At 36.1% G+C, this 19,037-nt stretch overlaps 2 protein-coding genes across 2 annotated transcripts; one reads left to right on the top strand and one right to left on the bottom strand.

Annotated features, from left to right (window-relative positions):
• Positions 1 to 72: 72 nt before the first annotated feature.
• On the bottom strand, positions 73 to 9,892 carry LOC114742887 (protein FIP1). The gene is made up of 14 exons (XM_028931114.1): positions 9,583 to 9,892; positions 9,287 to 9,374; positions 9,049 to 9,157; positions 8,204 to 8,253; positions 7,912 to 7,978; positions 7,711 to 7,783; positions 6,779 to 6,834; positions 4,866 to 4,962; positions 4,537 to 4,621; positions 4,361 to 4,423; positions 2,418 to 2,477; positions 1,744 to 1,836; positions 1,597 to 1,659; positions 73 to 478 (listed from the first exon to the last, which is right to left on the bottom strand). Exons 1-14 carry the CDS (start codon positions 9,630 to 9,632, stop codon positions 365 to 367), a joined length of 1,068 nt encoding a protein of 355 aa, XP_028786947.1. The 5' UTR covers positions 9,633 to 9,892; the 3' UTR covers positions 73 to 364.
• Positions 9,893 to 14,646: 4,754 nt separating this feature from the next.
• LOC114742891 (thiol protease aleurain) lies at positions 14,647 to 17,851 on the top strand. The gene is made up of 8 exons (XM_028931117.1): positions 14,647 to 14,999; positions 15,117 to 15,238; positions 15,388 to 15,503; positions 16,204 to 16,277; positions 16,378 to 16,642; positions 16,804 to 16,935; positions 17,239 to 17,374; positions 17,531 to 17,851. The coding sequence occupies exons 1-8, from the start codon at positions 14,815 to 14,817 to the stop codon at positions 17,566 to 17,568; spliced, it is 1,068 nt and encodes a 355-aa protein (XP_028786950.1). The 5' UTR covers positions 14,647 to 14,814; the 3' UTR covers positions 17,569 to 17,851.
• Positions 17,852 to 19,037: the final 1,186 nt, after the last annotated feature.

Genomic DNA, 19,037 nt, shown 5'->3' with positions numbered 1-19,037 from the left:
CCTTTTATTTTATCTAAAACAATAAATACATAGTTAAAAAGATATTAATTTAATGATAAACAATTTGGCAAATTTTGGCAACAATCTGATTTAATCATGAACCATCGTGATCTTGATTGAGTCAATGACGAGTCGAGTTCTCAGTGTCCGGATAGCCTGGGATATATTTGACCCTCGATTAGTTGAATGGCCGCATGAAAAGAAAAGCAGAAAACCGTACGTAAAATTGGGTGTTGATGTTCCGGAGTGTAACAATGCTATAAAGACTCGTCCAATCCCCTCTACAAGAGTTTGGGGTGAATCAGAAAACATGGAGTAAGGATTCTGATGGCAGCAACATTCCATGCATTTTACCGTCAAGTGATTAATCTCCATGTTCAGATGACTCGGCTGATGGATGTGATTGGTTTCCTAGCATAGAAATCTTCCTTTGTAACTCAAGAGTTGACATCCGCTCCGCCTCCAACGCTCGTTCAAGCTTCAATAGGCAACAAATATTATATAACACACTATATTATTAAAAAGGAAGACTGGAGCCTGAAAGTACACTTTTTTTTTTGGACCTGAAAGCCTGAAAGTACACTAAAACTGCCTGTTTTGCTGGGAATCAGGGTCGGCCCTTCAGGGCTGACGGGCTCCCAGGGTTGGAATTTTAAAAATACCCCAATTTGCTAGGCCCGGCCCTTAAGCTACAGGACCAGGGCCTGCCCGCGGGCTTTTGGCCCGTTTAAGAAAAAATACTATTTTTATATTTATGATATTTTTATAAAAATATAAAAATAAACCAATAAAATTATTAATAAAAGACATAAATATGAATAAAATTAAGTCACAAATATAAAATATCATCATATATAAATATTCATCAACATCTAAGAACATCTAAAACATTCATTAACAAGATAACATCTAAAAGTTTTATCTATAATACAATTGTGCAATAAATAAACACTATCATTAATCTTTTGAAACTTCATCATCACTATAATTAATTACTTTTCTTCATAAGTATACTTTTCTTTCGTAACAAAAATATCAAGTTTTTCTTCTTTATAAGAATTTTATTTTTAAATTTTGCAATCTAAGTATTATTTTACTTTAATATGAGAAACATTGCTGTTAAAACTCATGAATTTCTAATTCAAATTATAGAATCACAAGTTATATAAGTATAAAAATATTCTATTATCAAATATATATATATATATAGTTTAAAAATATCAACGCATATAATATAAATCAAATCATTATTAAAGTCCAAATTAACCCATTTTTTAAAAATTTAATTGGATAAATTATTATCTAAAACTAAATTTACTTTTAAAATGATAATAATAACTAAATATTTGAAATATTATTAACAATATAAAAAATTAATAACATTAATATTATATAAAAAAATTAAAAAAAATATAAAAGGGCCGGCCCGCAGCCCTCCAGGACCGGCCTTTTTAAGCCCTCGGCCCTCCAGGGCTTATTTTTCATTTTAAGAGAAAAATATCAAGCCCAGCCCTCATAATTTCAGGGCCTAAAAGGGCCGAGCCCGTCTTTTCCCGGCTCTATGAATTTCACAATCATGGCTGTCGTTAACCATACCTTAGCTGCGCGGGTGCTCCATTCTCCTAATATAGCTCTGAGTCTTTCATTCTCCTCTACATACTGTTGTGTTTAGTGGAAATTTTAGTGTACACACCTAAAAGTCAAACGACTTTAGCGGAAGACACTAGCTTACCGACAAGATACCTGATTGTTGGTTGTGCGAACCCGCAATATCTCTGAATCTCTCTCAGCAATCAAAGATCGAGCAAGCCTTAGTTCAGATTGCAATTGATTCATCTGTAATATGCACTTCCCAGTCAGGATCCTTTTGAGCAAACAGAGTAGAGTCAATAATCTATCATACCCTATCGTTATCCCTAAAATCAATCTTTTAATTCGTATATATTTGTTATATTCTGAGGCCATCATTTGCTCCGTCTCAGCATGAGGATTGGCCATGTATAAGATGTCATACTAGTAATCAAATTCAAAACCTATCTGGCCACTATTTGAACAACTTGACCTAAACTATTATGTTTCGTTTCGTGTCAGAAAACACTAGCTCCTCATTTTCTTTCTCTTCTCTCTCCAGTGACACCGATCCTTAATATAGAATTGTCTTCATGTCGACGCTATACTATATGAATTTTGAATATGACATGATTTATCATAAATGGCATCCAAAACTTAATGAAAAAGTATAACTTGATCGAAGAAATTAAAATAACCACCATAATCAGCTATAAAGCAAAACTCATCATAAAAGGCATCACAGATATTATTTTGAATTTTGAGCAAGATGAATGAGGCAACTATATAAATATCGCAACATTTCATTCATCATATCAAGTTGAAAGCTTGGGAAAGACAGACAGCACCTCAGCAGAAAGTGTCCGTAATTCTTGATCCCGAGCTGCTAATAAATGAGCAAGATCAACCTGCAAAGGAAGTAATTTATTCTCTGATGTAAAGAAAAGGGGGAAAAAACAAATAAACAGAAAAACATGCACAAGGTGCGGCAGGTCTTCACTGAGTTTGAACTGAAGGTTGCAACCAATCCTCCTTCCGTATGCTTAAAGGGATGAGTTGTGCGATTAAACTCGGATCAAAATTTTCTAGTTTTATCAGCTAAGCATCCTCCTCTCCATGTATTTTTATCAGGTTTTCCTTATCTAGGATTGATTTTACAAAATGATGGTGAAATTTATGACGATGTTATGCGTAGGATACGAACTAGGTGGCTGAAATGGAGGAAGGCATCAGGAATCATTTGTGACTGTAAAGCACCTACTAAGCTTAAAAGGAAGCTTTATGAACAATTATACGACAAATGATGCTATATGGTAGTAAATGTTGGCATTAAAAAGATAAAAGAAAGAATTGTCAACCAAAAAAAAAAAAGAAAAGAAAAGAAAAGAAGGATAAAAGCAAGAAGTTGAGATAGCAAAGATAGAATGCTGAGATGAATGTGTAGTTATAAAAGAAAGTAAAAACTCATAATGATATTAGAAATGATATTTACAAGGAAAAATAGGTGTGGCATTCTATCAAGAAGAAGATGGTAGAAAATCATTTGAAGCGGTTTAGAAATGTACAAAGAAGGGCAACAAAGGCACCAATGACAAGAGTTGAGCAATTGATATTCAGCCCTAAGAAGAAAGGTAGGGAGAGATCAAAAAGAACACTCGTGGAAGCTACCAAAGGGGATTTATTGATAAATGATGCATCTAAAGAGTTAGTTATTGATAAAGCACAATAGTGTCATGTAATTCATGTAGGTCACCCCACTTTGCAGAATAAGGCATTTTGTTGAATAAAGAACTTCAAGGGAAGATCATTCGTACTCCTTCTGGTTCTAATTATATGGCAAATTTAACTAATTTCACAATTCTTAATAAGTGGTAGTAGATATCCTTAAACTTGTAAAAAAGTGTGATTTTCTAATTTTTCCCGTCACTAAAATTAGTGACCACAATACTGTTCTGGAATTAAAAGCATGCCAGCAACTTGTTGAAATTAAGGAGGGACAAATTTGTCATGTGTCAAGGTGTCAAGAACAATTGTCAAGAACAACTATTTTATTCTCAAGGAACAGCATTTTATTCTCACAGTTAACAGCACTTTCTGCAATGGGTGACTTTATTCTACAATGGAAGGCAGGCATTCTTTCTTTTCTTCTCTTTTCTTTTTTTTTTTTTTTTTTCAATTAATTAAAAAGGGGGCTAAACCAGCCCTACGAGATTGAAGCTGTGACCTCCCCATACTTGGGGAGCATCTTTCCAATAGGGGAATGCACCAAGCACTAAATGGCAGACATTTTAGAGTGTTGCGTCACTACTTTTAGTATATACAGATTGAAGAAGATCCTTCAATTATAACAATAATTTAATAATAAAAATACTTTCCATGGAAAAGCTACAATTAGCTGGAAATGTTTTGAATAAAGAACATGTGATGCAGATTTAAATGACTTAAACACAAGCTTTACATCCCAGACGCTACAGACAAGAATGCTAAATGTATACATATTCCGATGCAACTCCACCAATGTAATAACATTTGATATCACATAACAGAAAACTTGATCACTAAAATTTTCATAATTAAATAATACTCCTCCGGTCCTAAATATAAGACCCATTTTGTAGTGGAATTTACCCATTTTACACTACAAAATGGGAATTATATTTAGAACCAAAGGGAGTACCATATTAATTGTTCTGACTGGATATGACCACAAGAGCAAATGCTCACCAAAATCTATACAGATTTTATAAATTCAGGTGGAAATTTGAAAAAATTTATCCAGGGTCATTATCACCTGTGGCGCACTCCCATCATCAGTTCTTTCGTATTTACTCAAACACTCTTGCAGTCGAAGAATCTGCAAGACCAAAATGTTGACGCTTTAACTAGAGAAGGTACAGGGATATCCACAATCAGCTACATATATAATCATTAACTACTGTAACGAACGCTTCAAATATTGTTATATACCTCCTCACTCAGGAAATGAAGATTTTCTCTCTGGTATTGAAGCAAGGCCATTTGCTGATCAGAAAGTCTCCCACCATCATGGTACCTATTAAATCAAAATATTCTCATTACAATGTTCACATGCCGCACAGTACAACACAAGTTTGGGCTTGTAAACATGATTGATATCAGCTGCCATTGGCATAACATGATCGAAGGCTAGGTCATCAAGCATAATCCTATGCAAACACAGTTTAATGATGAAAGTTTGTTCTCAATATCCTGTTTGAAACAATGGATGCAGAGTACTGAATTAAAACAAGGAAAAATCAAAGTTACGAAGTGTTTGCCTTAGACCCTCCAAAGAACTTGATGGTTGGAGTGGAGAATACAAGGACTTCAGAACATCAGGCTGAGAGTTTAATGAATTGTACTGGTGTATGTACCCTGCATGCACCATAAATGCACATAGGAATGTGTCAGGTGAAATAGTCACAACAAACGTGATATATAATCTTCAACAGGACACAGATTAGAACCTTTTCCACTTGCCATTCAGGGTTGGTAGTCTCAATTTAAAGGCAAAAATAGTTTCAAGAAGCTGCTCAAATCAGATAAGCGTATGAAAAAGACAGTCCAATGGATAATAGAAGAGAACTTACAAATGCATATTGCAGAGTCCTGAGATGCATGCTGCTCAGCATGCAACCCAGCCCATCACAGTCATCCTTAATGGTATGATCTCGATGGAAGCACATGTTGCATCACCTGAAACACACTATTTCACCTATGTTGAAATGGTGTATTCAGCTGCATTTCTCTGCACAATGACAGAGTCCATTGCAGCCATTAATTGCCAGCAAATTCCAGCCATCCAATTTCAAACCCACTAAACTCTAGCTTGCAAGTTAGATTTTTTTTTTTTTCCAAAAAAAAAAAAAAGAAAGCCAGATCCTGCAATGGGTTGAAACAGCAATGCCATGTCTGCAGCAATGATGCATTGCAGCACCCAGTGGTTGAAGTAGCAAGGAGTTGCAGCAGCAAAGGGTTGCAGAAACTTCAACCTCGGCCTCACATGCAGGAGTTATCTGAAGGTGACAAAATGCACCATGTAGGACTTGCAGCAAGCACTTTATAGGGTGAAGAAAACGGATGGCTAGGATTTCTTGACAATGGGTGAATGTTACAGACTCCTGTCATTATGCCCAAAAAAAAAAAAAAAAACAAGAGCCATAACCTATACTTCAATATAATTGAAATGTGAATTTTTGGGAGATGCAACATGTGGCTCTGGATGGGTCATTTGATCAAGTGGACAGTTATGATGAGCCAAGCAGCATGTGTCTGAGGAAGCAAGGAATTTGCATCTGAGAACTTATGAAGATGCAAAAGCAGGATGAACCCCAGTATTTAAAGACCTTCATTGAATTGGCATGGTACAATGATAACCAGGTTCTTCATTTACCATTAATAAAGAAACATTACTTCATTCTCTAACACAATAACATGCTGAGACTAGAGAAAGCGGTCCGAAATACAAAATCCATCACCAGCTGTCCGGACAAAAAATATATAGGGCTGCCTATGCTATATCAACAGGATATACCAGCCTCTAGGTGGTTTTAGGATCAGAACATGATTCACCCAATTATAGGGAATGCCGTAGAATTCACCTCATCACCCAACGAAAAAGTACAACCTGATTAAGGAACTTCTTTTCCAAGCCTGTTAATATTGATGAGGTAGATATGTACTTCTCTAATTACATCCTGGGGGGTTATCATGACTGGCCTCCCATTCTCAGCCTTCTTTCTTAGCAAAGAAACAGGTAAAAATCCCATAGCAGGAATTACTGGAACACAAAAACTATTTATACCTGAGATTTCAAATAGAAGTAAATTAAAACTTCGTCGCTAAACTATGTTTTAGCTTCAAACTCCCTTTCCTAATTTAGAAGTATATCTAAATTAAAACTTCGTTGCTAAACTATGTTTTGGCTTCATGCTCCCTTTCCTAATTTATTTTCTTTCTAATTATTTCGAAGTAGCGCAAAGGGGATATCACCATGACACATTGAACCGTCAGATAATCAATGAGTGTAAGAAACATTTAATTTTAGATGTTCAGCACAGTTTTCGGCAAAGCTAGTTAAAACAAGTCAAACAAAGGAAGCTTGAGGCCCCAGTTTCAACATTTTTCACCTTATATCCAACCCATGTCTCCACCTTTTACTGAAACAAAGAATATACACATGTAAACTCACCTATATAAAGACTCATAAAAGATCCCGCACATAATGCTTCTAGTACCATAATAATCCTGTAGAGTTTTAGAAGATGGCAAAAAGTAAACACCATGATATAAAGAAATACAGAATATGCCTAAGAAAAATTACATATGCCATTTGTAGAACAAGAACCTGATAATGATCAATTATGTAGTGATAACGAACAAATAAACTAAGGGAGATAGGGAATAGAGAAGAAAACCGTTAAAGATTACATGTATTGCGTCACATATCAGTTGTAAAAGATGATAATAATTGAATTACCCATAATAAGAAAAGAAACAGATAAAAAAATCTAGCAACACCCTTGGCCGTATATTGTTTAAGAAATGAATCACCACCGATTAATTCATCCATAGTGTCACTATCAGGTGGTATATCCAGGCTGTATCTGAATTTGAAGATGTCTAGAATAGACCTCTAGCATACGTATCCATTCATCTTGTACTTGCATCGAGGTCATACATATGCAACATACTTACTACACATGTATTCATATATATTTGCAACTCCACAATCCACCAGCCAAATCACTCATGATGATCTATGACCCATATATAAAACTATGAGGAAATGGTGTTACACAGATTAAGTATAAATATGCTCATAATCCAAATAGTATAGCAAAGCAGAAGAATTTATTCATCTATGAGTAAATCATTCTATCTCTGATATTAATTTTTTATTTTTATATAACCAGTCATTTTCCTATTATGTTAGTATATTTCCTGTACCACACATAGATAAGCTGAAAAAAACTCAGCCTTAAAATATGAAGCAAACACCATTACCCTTATTTTGTTAATAAGATTTAGAGCAAAAAATAAGGCTTTCCATATTGGCATTCATTCTTAGCTCCATTTAAACCACTAAAAAATAATAACTTTGATGCAGACAAACGTGTTTACCTCAAAATCGCAGGGATTGAGAGAAAACTTATGTGGGGTTTCCAGACCATAACCAGCAGCATTGCACCAGTTCCTGGTATCAAATCATTGAAAAACAGACACATCAGTAATTCGGAGCAGACAAATTAGTTATATATCAATTGATTTTACAGTGTGATAAGGAGATTAAAACAGATCCAAGTTAAACACAGAAACGCATACCATAAGCAGTGAAGGCAAAGGGAATGCGAACAATATACTTCAACTTCTGGCTGAAACTATAATAGCCCTACAAAAGAATTTTGTAAATGCAAATTTTTACAATCAAAAAGCACATCAATGGAAAAATTATTTAGGACATCAGAAGATCACCAAACAAATAAGAAACTTTTGCAGCCAACTTTTTATTGGTTATTTCATTGTTTTCTCTGTATCATGGAAGTGATGAATATTCAAAGTGCATGTATTTGAAATTTCCAAATGAATTTGCAGTATTTTCCTTGAAAAGAATTACCTGCAAGCGTATTTTCTGCACTTGGTATACCAGATATTGTTGAAACATTCCTGAAACAGTTAAATGTCACCTTCATAGCCATTAAACCCATGTGCATCAAAGAACAAGACGCTGGGAAAACTAGGGCTGACAAAGGCATATAAAGTTCAGTAACACTACATTGATATTGTTGAATTATGCACTTCCAATATAGCCCTAAGAAGTTTTGATTCTCTGAGCGCACGTCTAAATCCATCATTATCCGTCTTTATGTTTTATAAAGAAAGAAAAAGATATATTGAGCATTCGTATAAACAAGTGATGATATGTTAATGCATACGATGTTCAAATTTTAAGAATTTAAGGCCTATATGCATTATTTAGGAAGTCTTTAAGTATTCACCCCTACAAGGACCAAAACCAGGCTCTATTTTGTGAATTATTCAACAAGAAGCCCTGAATATATAAAACAATTGTTCTGCATGAAAAAAAGAACTGCATAGATCTCCTATTAAACTGTAAGATGAGGCATGAAAAGTTGGAAGTTATTATGAGTAAGCGTTGTGCAAACGTTTCTTCTCACATTCTGAACAGAAAGGCATATCAAACTGAAAGCAGAGGCATTGCCAAATTTTTAGCCCTTTTTTGTGTGTGTAGAATATGGAATATCCCCTTGAAATATGTTAGACTCCATTACCGACAAAGAAAAACTTTTCTGTGGAAGTGAATTGAACGTACAAGTACGAGATAAGCATGCTCTTTATATATAAAGCTATAAACGCATCCTAAATAAAGCATTGCCCGCATCGGAAAATATCCAAGTGCAAAGTTAAGGAAACAAAAAGCATGATAGTTGTAGGCGAAACCTGTGATTAATAAAAGAAAAACATCACAAGTACAAAGCATTGGAGAGATCAGTCCATGAATGGGGCGCAGTATCCACGGAGCTCCTATAGCCAAAATAGTATAACCAGCCTAAAATTGAAGAAACACCAACAAAAAAAAAACACTCCATAATATAAGCAAACAAAAACATAATTAGCTTGCAATTCAACTAAAATCATCCAATGAGTCATAAGTTTCCATGATGTCAATTCTACTTGCCAATAGTAAGCAATAGAAAATGCTCCCAACAACTCTCGCAGGCTTCCGATGAGCAAAGAGAGGGGCCTCATGCAGTATGTCAAGAAACCTATAGTAGCAACAATCAAACATCATTATAATAATAAAGTATCCAAGTATGGACACTGCAAACAGACATGCACGATCACTAAATAATATTGTGATCCAAACAGGCATTGTAATTTTGCAAGCGGACACGTCATCAACAGAATGACATAACGAAATTCGAAGCCTAGAAATAGAATCGCTGAACAAAGGGACATAACAGGTCTGCTTACAGAGCGTTCTCTTCGGACAAAGCTACCGGCGCAGGAGTGAACGTCGTCATATTCTAGAGTAGCCTGCTAAACAAAACTGAAGCAACAGTTGATTGTGGCTGCGAAACGCTGCAGATGTTCGGGAGGCTTGATTCCTTAGTTCAGAAAGTGGCATGGCTCTATGCTAATACAGTCAGAAAATTCTTCCCGGCCCAGCTTGAATTATATAACATTGAGGAGCGATTTCTTTTTCGTAGTCGTGTGCCATCGACTATCGAGAGCGACTAGGTTATCAGTCTTCGTTTTCCTCTCTTTTTGTGATAATTAAACTTTTGATCTCTATACTTTAACCAAATTTTGGAATTGGTCCATATACTTTAAGTATTTTAAAACAGCTCCTTAACGTTATATCCGTTAAAGTTATTCGTCCTCTGAGTTTCAAAAATCTATGGCTGTCGACGGCGAGAACTCTCTTCTGCATATTGCTCTCTGGGGTAACCTAGAGTGATTGGCTACTGTGTGCGAGAGAGAGAGGGGGGGGGGTGAGTTTGGTGGCCCATGAAAGCGTACAATGCGGCAAGGAAGCAGTACTTTTCCCTGCAAGGCTGTTTTGGACTCCTCTGTTCTTTGCAAGATCGTAGTGAAGGCATCTGTTACACGGGGTTGCATTTTCTTTTCAATGCTTTGGACTGCTCTATTCTATTGTTGCTGTGGAGCAATTTTTTTCCGATAGTTCTGGTTCTTAATTTTTCAACAGTACTGTGAAAGGAAAACCACAACCAATTGATGCTTCAAAAGATTATTAGAGTTCTCTATGAGTGTTGACGAACTATAAGTGCTATTTGAACTCTGGCCTTAGCGAAATGAGGAATTTTATGTTATGCTCAAATTTAACATGCACACTTGTAATTTAAGGAAAACTTAATTAAGACGTTGAAGACAATTGGTTCGCTCTGGTTTTAAGAATCTAAATTGATGATAATGGGCTTGTAGGCCCTATGTAAGTGTTGTGGATTCTAAATCATGCATGTGCTCCCCGGGGTTTATGTGTAGGATGATTTGGACCTATAGACCTCTTGGGGCTCTCTAAGCTTAATAGCGTGGGCTTTCCCAATTCTTGTGTAGTCAAAGAGTCGAGATAATTGTAGTTCATTTTTACATGCAAGTTAGTAAGTATATGTTTGATATGATGAGGGCTGTTCGTAAAAACCCAGAACCCGATCAACCTGGTGTGGCCCGAAGCTACCCGAACCAACACAGTCCAAAACAAAAATATAAGCCCCAAAAAAAAAAGCAACCATGCTATACCTGAGTAAACTATCGGTTAGTTGGATTGGGTTTCAGACTTGCCCTTCAAACCAAATGGTCTAACCCAATCTAGTGTTCTTAAAAATAAAAAAAAATTTATCATACAACTTCATTTTAGTATCCCACATTGGCTTTAGTCAGTCACGTGTTACTTCACTGTTCTTTACCCATATCATTCACATGGCTCGTGCTCGGTGACTCCTGTCATCGCCTCTTCAATGGTCATCTCTTTTTTCTTTTCATCTCATGCCACTATCCCGTCCGTTAAGATGAAGGTAGTGTGGGCCTTTTGTTTGATCTAATTGACGAGTTGCTAAGCGCTCAAGAAATGAAACCAAAGATAAAGATTGAAGGGCCAAATTGCATTTGATTGTTATCAGATCTTAGATCTGATTCTAAATATAGTGCACTATTGAGGCATTGAGCACAAGAAGCTTATGGCCACAACGTCAGCACTCAGCGTCTTGGATCTTGGATCCACATTTTCCTCAGCACTTATCAGTCAAATCTACGTTTTCTTTTTTGCTCTTACCACTTATTTTCCTTACTCACTTCTTGGATCTCAGATCTGTGTCTTTATAAGTTTTGCTTTATATTTTGCTACTTTCTGACGTTGGTTACTTGAAATATTTGATTCTTATTCTCATAATCGTGGTACAGAAGTTGGAGGTATGTCCATGGGTGAAAGATTACTTCTTGACGGTTCAGTTTCCTAGTGTCTTCGATCACTTTTTTAATATAAATTTTTGGTTCAGCTTTTAACTACAATAATAATCCTCCAACCTAGTTCAACCCATCCTAATTTGGTTTGACCCGATTTTTATCCTGAGTTACCTTCGAGTCAAACCAGACCATGAGCTCAAAATATAAACCCATGCTCTGATCGGGCTGGACTTTGGGTTGATAGCCAGCCCAATCTTTATGCACCCTAATAGTGCTCCCAGGCTATTACTATGGTCACATTTGTCTGAGCAGGAGAGATAGTTCTCACATACAAATGAAGAGATTATCATTAAAATATAATTTGTAGCCAAACATAACTTGAGACGAAAAGAAAATGCTTTTCTTTTTACAACAAGGCAACTTTTACCATATCAAACTGGCTTGTATTGGTCTCAAGGACCTATTCATAATAATTGGAGATTGCAAGTTTGCATCTCCCGATACATGTTATGTGTTTATATAACACTACTTCCGATTTTTAATATGCATGTGTTTATATAATATTATTTTTAATTTTTAATATAAGACTTAGTTGATTTATTTGAAAGGATTAAGAAAGTTATTAAATTATTTTAAAATATTTATATTTATTATTTTTATTCAAACTAATTTTTTTTACTTATAAATTAATATATAATCTAATGATTTACATTTCAAAATTAGTCAATGGAGTTTTATACGGGAAAAAAAAATCTTATCGTAGCTTGGAGGCCAACGAAGGCATGGAAGGGCCTTGTGGTCCGCACACTTGTCATCCCTCATGCGGGACGAGTCTATTCATTTCCCGTCACCCTCCATTCTCTCCCATTGCTTGTCAAACCAGCCCTTCTCACTTGGACACTTCCCTTTCCCGGGCCCCAGGGATGACGCTAGGGTGTTGAGAATATTTTAACAACATCAATTTTTTCTTGTTCCGGGGCCCAACAACAATGTCAATATCAAACGAGCCAATCAACAATGTCAATATCAAACCTAAGTTGCGTGTGCGTGTGTATTCCTATTTTTATATGACGAGTCTGGCCCGGCTCGTAAATAAATACAGGCATAACGTTAACGGGCAATCGCTTCTTTATTAATTGTCTATTATACCCTGGGAAAATAAAACTATCACCACTTGACAGAACCGTGCATAGGCACTGAACAGGGAGCCGCCGAATACACTAACTACGTCTAACATGTAGATTTAGGGGGTGTTTGGGAATACTTAAAAGTGCTTTTAAAAAATATTTTTTCATAAAACGAAACAAACTCCTTTATATATTTACTTCGTAAATTGTAAAAACGCTTTTAAAATTATAATTTGATTTACATTTAAACATTCCTCATACAGGAACATGACATAAAAAAGCTTCTCGGAATGCCTAGCATCTTGATTTTTTTTTTTTTGTCTAAATTAGAAATTCGATCCGGTTCTTTATACGTAAATAGAAAAGTAATTTGGACAACTCTCTCCTTATATATACACACACATACACACAGTACATATATGTACGCGCATCTTTCATCCATACGCATGGTTGAGCTCCGCTCACAAAAGGCGCGGTTAGTCCCATACCAGCGAGGAATGTCCATATGTGACTTATAATTTTTTTTTTTTTGACCTTCCACGTGTGACTTGCAGTTCGTTTTGCTACCCAGGCATCACCTTTTGCTTTCGGTGTTAATCCAGACAATCACATGCATAATTCAATTTCGATGAGATATTTATATATTTACATGCAATCATATGTATAGTATAGGATTAAAAAACATTGTCCTTACTGAACAGTTTTATCAGAGTATTGAAGTATTCTAAACTACTGGTCCTAATTATAAGACCCATTGACTTATTTGAGGAGATTAAGTAGTTAGTTGGTTATTTATAATAAATAAGTGTTGTCTTAAAATATCCTTGCTAATTAAAATATTGGCTAAAACTATCATTATTAGAAAGATTATCTTGGAAAAAATGCATAAATATAAAAGAAAAAATGGATTGGGTCTTATAATTAGGACCAAATAAAAAGTCAAATTGGGTCTTATAATAAGGACCGGAAGAGTATTAAGTTGTAGAGAGTTATTCTTAAATTATTCAAAACATTGTAATGTTGCCTCCTAGTTTTAAAAAGAGATTAACTTTACCGTTAACAAAATTCATTTGGCCGAAAATATTGATCTGGCACTCAATAGGTCCAAGTCATTTGCTGCCACATGAATGTGGCAATATACCAGGGGTCATCAATCGAAGGATAAATTTTCACATAAAACATGCGAGACCCAGGGATGCGAGTTTTGGAGTTTCCAACGTTGTATTTAGGGCAGTTCCGTGACACAGCTCTCTTTACTGTCCATGATTTTAAAGAGAATTTTCTATTTGCAACTCAATTTTTAAATTTTTTGTGTGGATATACTACCTCCACCCTAAATGTTAGTTGGAGTTTTAATCCAACTTTAAATATACAGTTTCAATCCATCTTGTTTTTCATATTCATTTATTATTTTTCAAAGTGTCCTCATAATGATTAAACATGTTAAATATTTTTATTTTAATACATATAATTAATAGAAATATTTTAGAAAATACATCACCTATCTATAATAAATAATTAATTTTTTAATATTTATGAATCAATTATCTAAGTTTTAAGTTAAGAATCAAATTCATTTTGTGGGCAATGCAATGCTATGATGCATGCCACATGCGCACATACACAAAATAAAATGCGGAAGCAGGCTAAAATGCGGAGGAGGCTCTGCTTTTTCACGAAAGCCGGCTAACTCAATCACAAGCTTACAGCAGCTTCGTTTCGGCTGATGACTAAGGTGTGTTTGGAATCACATCTGAACCTTTAAACTGATTTCTCTATCAGTAAAAGGAGCTTTTTTGATTTGGGATGTGTTTGGAATCACATTTTTACAATCTGATTTCTGTCACTGAAACGGATTTATACAATAAATTTAAAGAAGTTGTTTTTATCTAATCTGATTTTTGTAAAAGTCAGATTGAAAAAAACCCGATAAAACGTGTAGGGAGAATAATCTACGTCTCTGTGAGGCCCAAAATCATGCGACGTCGAGGACGAGGAGAATTTGGTCATTTCGTGCTCGAGAGATAACCAATCCGGCAATCACTATTTCTCAGCAGCGGTGCTGATCCAATACGAATACGAAGGAAACCTGACTGGATTTGTAGCCCTCCATAACAGTGGGAGTAGCGATTAGCGAAGCGAAGGCGATAGAGAGATGGCCCGGTTGTCATTGCTCTCCGTCTTACTCCTGCTGCTCGCCTGCGCCGCAGCTGGATCAACCTTCGAGGACTCCAATCCCATCCGTTTGGTTTCGGACGGCCTCCACGACATCGAGGCCCAGGTCCTCCGGATCATCGGCCAAACCCGCCATACCCTCTCCTTTGCCCGCTTCGCTCACAGGTTCGTCCATGTCCATTTTTTTCATCACTTCTTCTTCTTTCTTTTTTTCTTTTTTTTAGCTACTTCTTTTGGGTCTTCAACATCTGAACTGGGATGTGTGGTTCTACGGATGATCAGGTATGGGAAGCGGTATGAGACTGTCGACGAGATGAAGTTCCGGTTCCAGATCTTCGTCGATAATCTGAAGCTCATTCGATCGACCAACAGGAAGGGCTTGTCCTACACTCTTGGTGTTAATCGTATGTGCGAATTTTCACCATTGTTTTGTTTGTTTCCCGCTTTTATACATGGTCAAGCACTTTAGGATGAATATAGTCTATGACTGGCGGCCTTAGCAGATGTTAACCTGGTCAAACCCGTTGTGAATGTCGTCTTTTATCTCAAACAGATTTTGCGGATTGGACTTGGGAGGAATTCAAAAACCACAGATTAGGCGCTGCTCAAAATTGCTCTGCTACCCTTGAGGGCAACCACAAGTTTACTGATGACATTCTTCCTGAGACAGTATGTAACGTTGACTCACTAATTGCGTTGTGATTATTGTTTCCTATCGCAGCGAAACTATGTATTTGCGTTGATGCTCGCAAGTTGCAACAAATCAATCAATCATAGCTATCTTCCTAATATTCGACAGCCGGTGGGTACTTGGCAGAGTTCATTTTTGGCGCACCTTACGTGTTCAGTATTGTAGTATATACTGCTAACTCTAATATAGCGTCACTTAACGTAGTTTTCCGTTATATTAAAGCTAATTGAGTTTCCAATTATTATAAAGGTCTTAAATTTTAGATGTAAAAATTGCCTGTAAAAATGAATGACGGTCATTAATTTTTAGTACGATGGGAGTATAATAATTGTTTCAATTCCCTTAGTCGCTAGCAGCTACCCGCTTTTCGTTGAAATTGCCTGCTGAACGCAGCTACAGCAGTGCGATCGGTTTCAAATAATTGGTTTATGGTGCTTTATGGTTTAATGGATGGGGACTAGTTCTGAGGGACTTTAGGAAATTGAGAAACGGCTAATTAGGATCTGAACAGGTCCTTGTCATTGTTTGCATTTTCTCTTCCTTCTCCTTGTTTGTGGTTATTTGCAATTGCTAGTTTGTTGGGTATCGTCTGTGTCTTCCATCCTCTCGACATTGTAAATCTTGATACCCATAGGGTCTTCACAACGTTTCTTTGCCTTTGGCTGGCTTTACTTGCAGAAAGACTGGAGAAAAGAAGGTATAGTCAGCCCAGTCAAAGATCAAGGCCACTGTGGATCCTGCTGGACGTTCAGGTTATTTTTGCCCTTATAAAATGTCTAGAACGAATAAGGCATTACTCTATATCTCTTATCATGCTTGTAACCGTGATATCCTAATATCTACCTTCTGCAGCACCACTGGGGCTTTGGAGGCAGCTTATGCTCAGGCATTTGGAAAGAACATCTCTCTTTCTGAGCAGCAGCTAGTGGATTGCGCTGGAGCTTTCAACAACTTTGGTTGTAATGGCGGGCTGCCATCCCAAGCCTTTGAATACATCAAATATAATGGTGGGCTTGAGACCGAGAAAGCATATCCTTACACAGGAAAAGACGAAGTCTGCAAATTCTCTGCGGAAAATATTGCTATCCGAGTCCTTGACTCTGTCAACATCACCTTGGTAATTGAACTGCTAGGTTTTCTGTTACTTTTTTTTTTTCACGTGATCCGAGGTGTTTTCTAACTTATATGTGATTCGAGACAGATGTTACAGTATCAGATTTAGTTTGGCCTGGCAACTGTTCAGGATTTTCTTATTCATCCATCATATCTTGGGTGCAGGATGCTGAGGATGAATTAAAGCATGCCGTTGCCTTTGTTCGGCCGGTTAGTGTGGCATTTGAGGTGGTTAGTGGTTTCCGATTCTACAAGAAAGGTGTTTATACTAGCGACACTTGTGGCAACACTCCCATGGTGAGTTCTATTTAAGAAGCGATAGACTATCTGACTCTATTAGGTGGAGCGTCTTTAATGCTATTGCAGATCAAACTGCATTGCTAGAAGTCTAATGCATTGATATGAAGCTATGGTCTTACAGAATGTGGTTTATTCTGTTCAAACATCCTAACGATTGTGAACACCGTAATTTTAATTATACTGACAGGAGCCGTTTGTCATCAAAATAGATGAATTGCATGCATATGCTTGTTTTCCATGTTAATTTCCGGGATGACACTGATCGGATATTCTTTGACTAAATCTGAATTTACCTGGCAGGATGTGAACCATGCTGTCCTTGCAGTTGGGTATGGAGTGGAAGATGGTGTCCCATATTGGATCATCAAAAACTCCTGGGGAGATAGCTGGGGTGATCATGGCTACTTCAAGATGGAACTGGGGAAGAACCTTTGTGGTACGTATCTGAAAGACCTCAGCCTTAGAAAAAGAGCCCATAATTGTGTGTATAAAATATACAAAGAGGGAGAGGGAGACTTTTACTGGTTTGAGTATTAGGTTTCCAGGCGAAATTTGGTTTTGCTAATCCTTGGTATTAAACTTCAAATTTTAGGAATTGCAACCTGTGCATCTTATCCCATCGTCGCTTAGCAGTTGTATTGAGATACCTGGAGGTTGCCATGGTTAATGCCGCGTCGCTTACCTTGGAAGTCGTTGTGCGCCGTTAAAGATGAAGTGTTATTTTTCGCTTTTATTGCCTCCTAGTTTATGTACAAAATATTCTTATAAAGTTGAAATGGCCTTTGTTATCGGTGCTGTGTGATGCTTAGTAAATGCTTGTAAATCGTGTATCAAACGTGGACATAAACAGAACATGCTCTCTACATTTCGAGCACGGACAAGAGATTTTACAATGGTTTTATTGGTTATCCTCTTTCGTGTTCCTTTGTTTTTTCCCCCCTTACAACTTCGTAATATCTGATCTATCCTTGTTATTGGTACTTTCAAAAACTTTTTTTTTTTTTGGGTGCAATTTTCTCTTATGCCACCCAATTCTTTTACATATTAAAGGAGGTAAAAGTATAATTTTGTTCATGGTCTTATTTCTTAAGTTGTAAAGGTAAAAATCGTAACCCGTCAGCGATGGACAATGCCAGAGACAAGTCTATTTTGAATTTTCAGCTATTTGTCACGGTTTGTAAGTCGGATTAAGTCATTAAGAGTTTTTTTAATATTTTTTTTATGAAAGTCATTTAAAGTTAAGGCTTTTGGTTTTTCACGTTAATTTTTTTAATCGTTGTTCAAACATTACTTTAACCCATTGGAACAATTTTTTTTTTCTAAATTTTTCACTCAGAAAATAATTTCTCGCAGTTTTAAAAGGCAATAAAAAATGCATCCTACTTACAAATAGAGGTGAGAAACCAAAAATTATGGCAAGAAAAAACAAGAAAAACCAAAATTGAGATCGATGGAGGAGAAATGGTTAAAGAAAAAAGGTTAATGAAAAATACTTCTCTATAAAAACTAAAGTAGTACTATCTCCAGTCCTAATTATAAGGTTAGTTAACTAATTTGAAACGATTAAGGAAGTAAGTTGAGTTAGTTATTTATTCTAAATATGTGTTTTTTTTCCTAAAATATCCTTGCTAATCAAGTATATTAACTAGAATTATAATTATTAAAGGACTATCTTGAAAAAATTGAGTAAATATGAGACAAAGTGGATTGCGTTCTTATATTTAGGACCAAAATAAAAATTAAACAGAGTCTTATATTAAGAATAGAAAGTAGTATTTAGTTGGGGGTTTTTTGAAAGGAAAAGAGAAAAGGAGGAAAAGAGATGGAGGAAGTGCGTTTGGTTGGGAGGAGGGAAGGGGAGGTAAAAAATTTTCTCTTTTTCATCACCCTTCCCCTTCTCCGCTGTCCCTCCCAGATTGAGGGTTTTGGATCATGTATATTAATATACACATGTCATAATGTGTGTATTATAATTATATATCATGTGTGTATTATAATTTTAGATGGGCTGTAAACATGCATATATATCAATTTCAAAAAAGTTGCACACATGCATATACATATATATATTAACATATACATATCATAATGTGTGTGTA

The sequence above is a fragment of the Neltuma alba genome, unplaced genomic scaffold (assembly GCF_004799145.2).
Source record: "Neltuma alba isolate B1F8T4 unplaced genomic scaffold, ASM479914v2 tig00003893_pilon, whole genome shotgun sequence".
Classification (NCBI taxonomy): domain Eukaryota; kingdom Viridiplantae; phylum Streptophyta; class Magnoliopsida; order Fabales; family Fabaceae; genus Neltuma; species Neltuma alba.
This window is presented reverse-complemented; position numbering and strand designations above follow the sequence as displayed.